The sequence below is a fragment of the Euwallacea similis genome, chromosome 2 (genome assembly GCF_039881205.1).
Source record: "Euwallacea similis isolate ESF13 chromosome 2, ESF131.1, whole genome shotgun sequence".
In the NCBI taxonomy this organism is placed as follows: domain Eukaryota; kingdom Metazoa; phylum Arthropoda; class Insecta; order Coleoptera; family Curculionidae; genus Euwallacea; species Euwallacea similis.
Window position 1 is genome coordinate 6,351,627 of NC_089610.1, and position 11,045 is coordinate 6,362,671.

General features: G+C 36.0%; 2 protein-coding genes across 2 annotated transcripts; both read left to right on the plus strand.

Moving 5' to 3' along the window:
* The first annotated feature begins 37 nt into the window (after positions 1–37).
* Positions 38–2,315, plus strand: pch2 (pachytene checkpoint 2 protein). Its single transcript, XM_066402651.1, has 7 exons — positions 38–192; positions 551–710; positions 821–1,015; positions 1,074–1,301; positions 1,464–1,590; positions 1,659–1,879; positions 1,939–2,315. Exons 1-7 carry the CDS (start codon positions 143–145, stop codon positions 2,224–2,226), a joined length of 1,269 nt encoding a protein of 422 aa, XP_066258748.1. The 5' UTR covers positions 38–142; the 3' UTR covers positions 2,227–2,315.
* Positions 2,316–3,323: 1,008 nt separating this feature from the next.
* Positions 3,324–9,697, plus strand: ChLD3 (Chitin and LDLR binding deacetylase 3). The gene is made up of 7 exons (XM_066402899.1): positions 3,324–3,494; positions 4,625–4,855; positions 7,954–8,199; positions 8,258–8,498; positions 8,553–8,824; positions 8,875–9,119; positions 9,332–9,697. The coding sequence occupies exons 1-7, from the start codon at positions 3,422–3,424 to the stop codon at positions 9,608–9,610; spliced, it is 1,587 nt and encodes a 528-aa protein (XP_066258996.1). The 5' UTR covers positions 3,324–3,421; the 3' UTR covers positions 9,611–9,697.
* Positions 9,698–11,045: the final 1,348 nt, after the last annotated feature.

Consider the following 11,045-nt stretch of genomic DNA (forward strand, 5'->3'; position numbering starts at 1 on the left):
ATTTTTGACATGTGCCTAATCAATGTTGACATTTCTTTTAGTTTCTGTTTAACAGTTTTATGTTATTTAAAATTTTGAATTTTATTTTTAGTATATAATTGAAAGTTTTCGTAGTTTTTCTGTTCACGTTGTAGTTGTTAATATGAAAATGACGAGAGCTATAGATATAGAAATAGTTTTCAAATGTCATAGGTATGTAGAAGCAAAAGTTTAGCAAGAGCCACAAAAAATCCAACTCAAAATGTTTACTCTAAAATCGATCAGTGTTTAATCCGGGCATCCAGTAATGCACACATTGACTTTCATAAGTAAGAGTCCAGGAGCATCGCTTTAACTGACACACTTAATCTCTCAACATGCATTTTTTGTACTTGAGCTACAGGCTTGGGAATCTCATAACATTGGGAATTGTGTGTATGTCAGTTTATCCAACTCGATTTTACATCTAGCCAAAGTTAAGGACAACTGATAAAACTCGTTGAAAAGAAGGACTTTTACTTTAATTTTATTTTAATTTAAACAACAAACCCTTTAAATATCATTCTTTCAGTCCAGTTTCTGAAAACTCCATTATTGCAATTGTCCAAAACTATTTAAGCGAACAAAAAGTGAAACCAAATACTGTAATATCAGAATTTAATTCTGAACTGGAAGGGTTTTCTTCTCTAATTGAAGCAATTGTAATTGGAGAGGCTTTAAATGCAAGTCAAGTAAGTTATTGGATTATTTCAGCCACATTATTACTAAGAATACCAAAATGGGTCATTTTGTTCATATTACTTTGAATGTGTGCATAAATTTAAGTAAATTTTGTTTTCAGAATTCAGTTCTAGATCTCAAAATTTTCAAAGTGAATTGGTATCTGTATTGCCTTGATTTGGATGGGGCTTCCACACAAACTGAAATTGATGAGAATGGTGGAGAAATTGCACTTGCCAGTCACTTGGCTCTGCCTTGTAAAGAGCTGTTTACTCTATGGGAAAACTTGTACTATGAAGATAACATTAAACAAAATGTGAGCCTTATTCTTATGGGAGTGCACAGAATTGACTCAAGCAGAATTATTTTTTCAGTTGTTAAAATATGCAAAAACCATGATGGAGTTCTCAAAAAAGGGCATTAATCCTAATATTTTAAGCTGTAACAGAGTTATTTTGTTACATGGTCCGCCTGGTACTGGAAAAACGTCGCTTTGCAAAGCTTTGGCCCAAAAGTTGTCTGTTAGAATGAAAGATAAATACAATTCCAGTGTGTTAATAGAAATAAACAGTCACAGTTTATTCTCTAAATGGTTTTCAGAGGTAAACATGTAGCATACACTAATGGGAACTAAGGCATACAGGGTCTCAATATGAAAAGTTTGATGTGAATATCTCCAGAACTGTTAAGGCTATCACGTGCCAAGTGCAGAAAGAGATGAATCTGATTGAAGTTACTCTTTTAATAAATTATCTAATTTTTAGAGTGGAAAACTGGTAAATAAAATGTTTTCAAAAATTAAGGAAATTTGTGAAAATGAAAGTTTGTTAGTTTGTCTTCTCATGGATGAAGTTGAATCGTTGGCGCACGCTCGAGATCAATGTATTTCAGGTATTTTCTTATCTAGCATTGTAGCAATGTTAAGACTGAGACTTTGCTGATGCCACATATAATTTTAGGTAATGAACCATCAGATGCTGTAAGAGTTGTCAATGCAATGCTCACCCAGATTGATCAGATCAAGCGATTTCCGAACGTTTTAATTCTGGCCACCTCAAATATGACCCAAGCAATAGATTTAGCATTTGTTGACAGGGCTGATATCAAGCAATATTTAGGTTTACCCAGTATTCCTGCAATTTATAAAATCTACCACTCATGTTTAATTGAATTAATTCAGGTAAGAAAATTATGTTATTTATAGGCCCATTTTCATTGTGTTTATTTTTAAATTTCAAGAAAAAAGTGATAAAAACCGACACAGTCCTAGTAGATATAGCTGATGTTATTGAATACAGCAATCAACCATCCGATTATGTACACGAATGCAGCAAAAAATTGATTGCAATATGCGAGAAAAGCACGGATTTAAGCGGTAGGACTCTAAGGAAGATTCCCTTCCTAGCCCATGCTCTGTTTATTAGAACTCCAGATCAAGTGTATATGTCGGAATTTTTGGATGCAATGGAAAAGGCGGTTGAGAAGGAACACGAGCAGAGGAAAAGTTTTGCTGAGAGAAGTAAATAGAATGGAAGTTCCTGAAGTTAATTATTGAAAAAGTATATTCATTTACTTTGAAGTTTGTCAATAAAATTGATGTTATAACGTTTACAAAACATGTTGGGTTTGTGTTTTCCACTCCCTCTTCAGGTGACTGATTCCAGAATCAACGATTTACACATATCTTCGAATACATATTTTCTCATTTAATAAATCATAGTTGCTATTCCTTTTTTTGTATACCCGACAACGTTGCGTTACCTACATAGAGTGATTCAGAACTTTAAAAAACTTTAAAAAATTATTCTATGCAAAAATAAGACATTTGAGTATAAAAACCCGTATCTGGAAATGTCTCCCTGAAGCGCTACGGCCTTAAGATGTTTTAAGACAGTTATATATAAAAATAGGTTTTAGTACGGTTTATTTTAATTTTTTTGTACAAAACAACACTACAGTAATTGTTCAAAATGTCATCTTTTAACTTGAATACATTTGTTTAAATGATGTACATGGTTTCCGCGGCCCTGGCTAAAAATTTGATGATCATTTTGAACGATTTCAAATGCCGCAGTAACTTCTACAATCAGGTCTTCCTCTGTTTTCGCTGGCGTTTCATAAATCTTATACTTTACATGTCCCACAGAAACAAATCAAAAGGTGTTAGATCGAGTGACCTAGGGGGCCTCGAAACTGGACCACTTTTGCCGATTCAATATTATCCGAATTAATGAAGTTCAACTAACCTGCTTTCATCGACCGTAAATCACCCCGCATATCATACAAGAAAATCGCCACGGATAGCCATATGGCAAATAAAAAAAAAGGATGTTAAGTATTGATTTTTTTCTGCGATAAAGCTGAAATATCTAAAAAATAACAATTTTAAATTATCTTTCGCAGAAATTAACTTTTTTCCATGGGTCACACAACAAAAAAGTTAACGAATTTGAATTTCCGAGATAGCTATATCAAATGTGATTATGTTTGCATAGTAATTTAAAATACAACTAATAACGATTTAAGTATATTTTTTGTCGACATGGAACCAATAACCACTTCTTACGTCGATACACATATTCCGGGTGTCGCTGGTTTCCAATGATAATGATTGAGAAAGTTTATAGTAATGCCAAAGGAAACAAATAATTTGTATCTGCACACATGTTCTTGAAATGTAGTAGTAGCGAGGAACGAAGAACGAGGAGGTCGGCAAAAAGTGATGGACGCGGTCGATGAAAGAAGTGTCGCGAAAACGTTTTTTCTTTGGTTTACGGTGTCGCGTCTTATTTTGGGTAAGCGTTCTTAAGTATTGGGAAAGTTGCCGTGTTATTTACTGTAGATTTTATTGCACATGCATGTTTAACTAATTATTCTGTAGGCATACATCAGGTGACAACGCGAAATTGACCCTCCCCGTCCTTATTTTTCACTTTTCAGCTGTTTTAATTGCAATATGTTACAACTAAACCGCTAGTCAAATCAACAACATTATGTTTTGAACGACTTCAAATGGCGCAATAATTCGTGCAGTCAAGTCTTGATCTGTTTCCATTGAAATTTTATGAACCAAAGAATTCGAATGCTCTAACAAAAATAAATTTAAGAGTGTTAGATCAGGTGACCTAAAGGGCCACGGAACTGGACCACATCTACTGATCCAATGTTCGAACTGACAAAGTTCAAGGCGTGACAAAAATACATTTTTTTAAATTATGAATTTAAATTAAATTTAATTTAATTTTAAACTCTATATTTTGTCATTACAAAATATTAACATTTCTGAGCAGTTTTTGAGTAAATACAATTTAAAACAAAAATCAAAGAAAAAATGAGTTGTTTAAAATTCTCAATAAATTCATATAGTATTAATTGAATCGTCTGAAAACTTGGCCAGTTAATAACAAAGGGTCGTTCTACTAGAGTATATTTGTAACTTTCGAGGAATTTTATGTAGGGTGCGAAAAAATATCCAAACTTTTTTCATTTCGAGTACTTCAAATTCAATTTTTTTAATGGGGCACCCCGTATTTTTTGGCCACATTTTCCACATGGCTATCTCTTTTTGCTATGCAGATGGTATATACACATTTCCTTTAATTTCCTTGACGAAACTAATAACTCATTACTTTGATTTATAAATATTGTTGATTATCCTATTCTATGTATGTTTTAAAACCTCGATATTATCCATTCGCTATTGATAAGTCAGTTTCTTCAGATGGTCCCAAAAATAATTATCTAGCGGTGTCAAATTAGGGCTTCTAGGAGGCCATTCAATGGTTCCATATTTTCCAATAATTACAAGAAAATCTGCATCTAATCAATTTATGTCTAATGTAAATAGTATAAATCGATAACTGAGACTAATGCACGAACGCAGATTTTCATTGATAACATGACACTTCTTGGTTCGTTTACTTAGGTACTTACGGCGAACAAGTAAAATGCATAGAATCAGGCAGATTCTACAGGAATCCTGAACCCCTGGCCAGGGACGCGAACTCCTTGTGGGGCTCGGAAGAATGCTCTAAGTACTACTTATGTCTCGAAGGGGAGGTGTTTAATTTTAAGTGTTCTGTAGGGCTGGTATTTGACGTTGATAAACAGACCTGCGAGGCCAGAGGTAGAGTGTCCAATTGCGATAAAGTAACCGGTAAGTTGCTTAGTTACTCACTTACTCATAGCTATAATCGAACGGATTCGGTTAAGGACAGTTGTAATGGAATTAACCGTTCCTTTTTATGATTTCGTTAATATTTCCCATACGCACAGGAATCTGTGTACTGCAAATAGATGAAATTTTTTGGTGCAATCAAATAGCAATTAAGGATTCGAAATATTCCTCTCAAATTTCATAATTTCCTGCCATCCGCGCTTTCTATAAAATTAGGTTACTGACATAAACGCACGCTCTTCATCGAAATTTCCTCAACCTAAATACATACCTCATTAGTTTACATTGTCCCTTCTTCACTCACTTGTAACATACAGGGTATGACAGAGGCAGGGCCGAAGACACACCGTGGCTGGACCTCGAGCTTGGTTGACCCTTGGAGTTCTTCATTTTTGTTGCTGGAGAGAGAATTGGCCGTCTAGGACCCAAGTGGGTCTTTCATAAACGTTCAGATTTAAACTTAACTCTTCCCGGTGCTTCTTCCCCTTTCCTCCTTCGCGAATGATCTACTAGTGGTGCGCGTTGTGATATATTCGCAACTGACGTAACACGTGACGTAACGAAACATACATTATTACGTCACGTGTTACGTCATGGCTTTGGAGTCAAGGCTTATGCTTCGATTTTGAAAATATTCGAAAATCGGTAATTTAGTGGACAGTTGACATAATAGCCTCGGGTCATCGAGTGAGGGAGGGAAAAAGTTTATTACGGTTAAAATCTCTTTGATAAATACGAGATTCTAATTGTCAGTAGAGCTAGGTTTCTGTATAAATCAATACCCACGGAATGGAACGGACAACGTGCGTACCAATTCACCGAAAGGAAAGGAAGCGTAATGAGGTCATTGGAAAGAAAAAAGCAATCTTAATGGGCAATCTTGTTTTTACTTATTAAAGCCTTAAGATCGTATCATGTAAAGAAACGAGAATTACTTAAAGTTGCCTAGTTGTAAAGGAAACTGCATACATTACTCGATCTCTGTGAGTTGCAACTGTGGTACTATCAGGTCATGGATTAATTACAGTTGTCCGAAATTGTGGTCGCCGCACTTCAGCGTGTGATTTTTAGTGTTTCCAATTTTTTGCAACAAATTCCGTTTAAACTAATCATATTTCTTTTATTTGCGACCGGCACAGCGCAATTCACGGCACGTATTTGCGGGCGGAAAAAGGATCAGGTGCAACTTTCCCGCACTAATTACTTGAAAGCGACTGTGACATCTGGTCAACAAACAGAATATCTGAGGTCACAGGAAAAAAATGTTCCGCCCATGGCTAAAAACGCAAAATGTCTTGGGTCCATCCTCTACCCTGTTAGTCAAGGCTGCATTCCTTCTAATTTAATAATTTTCCTGTACGCCACTGATCTTGCGAAGACCAAATTTTGAAATGAAGTGCACAATATGAAATTTTTTGAGAAAAATTTTAGATCTAGAAAAATTTTACCGACAAATTTTTCCGATAAAAATGAATAATATTTCAGTGTTCCGATTTCAACGAGATTTGGTTCCGCAGTACGCGTATGACACAGCTTTGATATGCCGCGGTCAAAACTCGAATCGGACAACTTCGATTTTTGGGTCCAAAAAATATCATGGACTATACATCATGAAAATTTTTTAGCCGAAAAATCGAAGTTGTCCGATTCGAGTTTTGACCGCGGCATATCAAAGCTGTATCATACGCGTACTGCGGAACCAAATCTCGTTGAAATCGGAACACTTCAAATTTTATTTAATTTTTTGTGTAAAATTGTCATGTACGCCAGTGGTTTGTTGAAGAATGATTTGTGGAAAAGTTATAAAGATTTTAACACAAAAAATCTTAGTTCTTCTGGTTTCAAAATTATTTGAGTTCGAACGTGGAATCTTAACCGCTGTTGTTCAGCAGCAAGCCAAATTAATTAATTTTTTAATAAAATTATCGCTCAGAACTATGACACATTTGGGACAACAGTGTTTCGCTTGTTCATGACAAAAATTATGGGTAAAATAGAAAAAAAATAACTACTCTTTAGGCGACTTTGGCAACACTCATTTGTATTGTTAAGTTGTCTGCGATTTGACGTGGTGCTATCTATACACCACTACACCAAGTATTCCTCTGTAGTTCCTGTGGCGCCATTTAGGTGTGAATAGCCAAACTAAGCATTGTGCGATAGAAGGAATCTATCTCCGTTTAACAGCTAGTGTTGTGTGTTTATCTAGGTGGCGCCACCAGTAAGGACAAAACGAAGTGACGTCACATATATATGGCATACCTATGCACTTTTTCATGATTTTTTTTCCACCTATATAAACAAAGGCTTAATAAAAAAAATTGTTGATATTTTTTGATAATCGATAAGAAAGGTCATTCCGAACACGCTCTTGGAACCTTGGATGCCAAACAATAATAAGAGCTCGGCTGTTTTATTCGAATTTGTTTGCTTTACTTTCCGCTGAGGGAGATGACACATTTAAAGCTAATATATACAGGGTGTACCATTAAAAATTTTGCATTCGGCTCATTTTGAGCTACGATGAAAATATTAGAAATCGCCGCGACACATCGGTTTTGTTTTCGAGAGGAGCACATTTTAGCGATAAATGCAGATTCAACAAAATTACTCCCTTCGCGGAGACGCTTTAGAACTCTAGAAATTTAAATAGCACTATAGGTCGAGTGACACCTTATTTGAGAGGGTTTTTAATTCTGATTGTCAGCATGTAATTTTTTTAAGTTTTAGATACATTGATATACATATAAGGAATATACAAAAAAATATCTACCGACGCGAATTACGAATGTAAAGGGAGTACGGAAAAATATAATCGTCTGGCTCAGGAATCAACTATATGAAGAAATTCGTAACATTTAAACACATTTCTCAAAATAAAAATAAATTTAAATAAAAACGAAATTATAAGAACTGTTGAAAATGTGCCACCCTGTATATTGAACATATTGAACGCACAAATGTTGCGTTTTCCACCATAGGTCTATTAGGATTTTTTATTGTTTTGTAGAGTACTATCACTCCTTAAACTATCTCCATGACGATTTGTTATATCCTACATATTAATTTCATTGTAGAATCTTCTATATCAAGAATATCCCTTGGAGGAGGCCGCCCACGCGATACTGCATGCGAAATCTCAGACCATGAAAAATGTGCCGATAGAAAGACTTGTGTTCCAAGCGAGTACTTTTGCGATGGTGCTGAAGATTGCCCAGATGGGAGTGACGAGAAACTGTGTGACCCCGATAAAGATATCAATGAGTCTCCCTCGTGTGATCCTAGCATTTGCCATCTTCCCCATTGCTTTTGTTCCAGAAACGGTACACCCTTTTTGAATCTGAGTAACACATTGTCGTGAGATGAATTGTTTGCTCGCAGGAACTGAAATTCCAGGCCGTTTACCCCCTAGTGATGTGCCCCAAATGGTTCTCATAACCTTCGAAGACTCGATTAACAGCGACACTATAGATTTTTACGCCAAGATTTTCTCTGGGAAGTACGTGAACCCCAACAATTGTCCAATTTCAGCTTCCTTTTTTGTCCACCATCAATACAACAACTACTTCTTTACCCAAAGATTGTGGAACCATGGGCATGAGATTGCGGTTCATTCAATCACGTAAGATACTGCAATATAGTGCGTGTTGCACCAGGACTAAGTTGATATGTACAGTCATAGATTGCCAGAAGAATGGTGGGCTGAAAACGCTACCATTGAGGATTGGTTTGACGAAATGGTTGGGCAAGCAAACATCCTGCATAAGTTCTCCAAAATCCGCCTTTCAGACATTAAGGGCCTGAGGGTGCCCTTCCTGCGAATCGGTTGGAATCGGCAGTATTTAATGATGAAAGAATTTGGATTTTTATATGACAGTTCTGTGGTAGCGCCCTTTTCCTATGTCCCGCTATGGCCTTATACTTTAGATTACAAAATGCCTCATAAATGTTAGTTTGCAGTGATTTTTGTTTTAACAATAAATTAAAGCTCTATTTAGGTTTTAGACAAATGTGCCCGACTAGGTCATACCCAGGCTTGTGGGAAATGGTAATAAACCAGTTAGAGGCTTTAGAAATTAGCTGCGCTACTTTGGATTCTTGCCCTCCAGAGCTAACAGGGCACGGAGTTTACGAAATGCTTATTCGCAATTTCAATAGGCATTACTCTACTAACAGAGCTCCTTTCGGCATACACCTGCAGGCCGCTTGGTTTGAGAATAGTGACTACCTAATTGCATTCCAGGTTAATATACTATTATACAGAGTGTTCCAAAAAGGTTATGCCCAACTTACAGAGGTTATGCAGGCCAAAACGGCTCATTTTTGATTAGGGTTCTGTGCAAAAATTGTTCACCACAAAGTCTCCTGTAACTTCCTTATGTTCGGCCCAACGTTTCTGAAACGTCCTATATATGGCAGTTACGTTCATATTGAAAAACATACATTTAATCGCAGGAATTCCTCACTCAAGTCCTTTCCAAACCAGACGTTTGGTTTGTAACCAATTCTCAAGCAATTGAGTGGATGCGCAATCCAACATCTCTTAAGAAGCTGTTGAAATTTAAGCCATGGGACTGTAGGAGGAACAGCAAGAGGTCCCATGAGATCGCATGTCAAGTGCCTAACACTTGTCATCTAATGAGTCGGTCGCTGAAAGAGGAAATGGAGCTGCAAACATGCAGCAAGTGCCCTAAGAAGTACCCGTGGGTGAAAAATGAGTTTGGAATTGATTGAAGGTTGCAGATATTTAAATAAAATTAGTATGGAGTTTATTTTACTAGGTTTACGAAGTAAGGTTTGTTTATATAATAGCATAACAACTTCACATGTTATAAGAATATGCCTTTGAGGACATTGGGCGTGATATACACGTAGAAAACTATTACTGGGAATTAGAAGGCTACATGTACATTCACGTAATCATAACCTGAATAGAACGTTCGTAAAAGGTGATCATTAAAAAAACCTCGAGTGTGCGCATTGAAATGTCAGAGGCAAGTCTTGGATAAATTCATCTGACATCTATTGTTCCTGTCAGTTTGACAGTAACAATAGATGTAGTTTGACAGTAAATGGAATAAGCAAAGCCCTACGCTTACGCTTCATTACCTATGGCCGTGTTTTTCTAGTGATCACCAAGTAGTTATGTATAGGTATATGTATTTATTGTTTGTTCAGTATTTATTTATTGTTACCATTTCCCTGGAAAATGTTCTATTCAAGAACTTTTCCTGATTTGAGCGCCATCTATAGTACATTTAGGAAAAGCTATCAGGGTGTCCCTAAATTAATTAAAATATTTTTACAGGGTGTTTCAGTGCCACCATCCAATCACTTACCGCGCGATCGCTTGAGAATGAAAACCCTTCGTTTTAATAACGAAAATTTATTTACCTTTATTTTACCTTGAGACAAAAACCTCTATTACGTTATTAACTACATGTTACGTAAATATATTCTAATTTATACTATCGCTATTGAAATAAAAGAAATAAAACCAACCTCAAGAAGACATTAAAACCAACTAGTTAAACTCTAAATTCAAACACAGGGTTAATAAGGAGACTACAAAAGCAACGACGATTAAAATATCCTAAACAACGGGAGACAACGTTTTATTATAACGGAGTAGTACATAATTAAGCTATTTAACGAACAAGTCTATTAATTACAGCGATTAATAATCGAGAATGTATCGTGTGGTTGAGATTATTAATCGCTTGTTCGTGTTAATTAAAACATTTTTCCGTCGACTGCATAGCCAAAAATCAAATAGTACAGGATTTCTGCGTTAAATTATATAAAAGTCACTAAACTTACTCGAAGCACATCTGCACTTCAGTCCGGGCTTGAAAACCAATGTGTTGAAAATCTGCACGTTCATAAGTGGCAGATCCCGATCACGTGTCTACAATAGGTGTTATGACTGGCCAGGTTCGACGCAGTCTGCCACAGCAACCAATTAATGCATGCGAAATCGTGCATTAATGAAAAATCACATTAATGGGGGTCGTTAATGAACGGTTTTGTGTACATTAGCAGAACTTGTTAACATACAGTCCACGGAAAACCATACTTATAGCTTAAAAACTGTTTAAGGGCCAAATCCTGAATTCTGTTAATATCTAGATAATGAATTTGCATGGAAACGCCACAATGTAAGTCGTGT

Excerpts from the sequence above, each read along its gene's own strand:
- pch2 (XM_066402651.1), top strand. The coding sequence starts at position 143 with ATGAAAATGACGAGAGCTATAGATATAGAAATAGTTTTCAAATGTCAT. Across the intron at positions 711-820 it reads AGGCTTTAAATGCAAGTCAA|AATTCAGTTCTAGATCTCAA; the intron begins GTAAGTTATTGG and ends TTTTGTTTTCAG. Across the intron at positions 1,591-1,658 it reads TCGAGATCAATGTATTTCAG|GTAATGAACCATCAGATGCT; the intron begins GTATTTTCTTAT and ends ATATAATTTTAG.
- ChLD3 (XM_066402899.1), top strand. The coding sequence starts at position 3,422 with ATGGACGCGGTCGATGAAAGAAGTGTCGCGAAAACGTTTTTTCTTTGG. Across the intron at positions 4,856-7,953 it reads CAATTGCGATAAAGTAACCG|AATCTTCTATATCAAGAATA; the intron begins GTAAGTTGCTTA and ends ATTTCATTGTAG. Across the intron at positions 9,120-9,331 it reads ACTACCTAATTGCATTCCAG|GAATTCCTCACTCAAGTCCT; the intron begins GTTAATATACTA and ends ATTTAATCGCAG.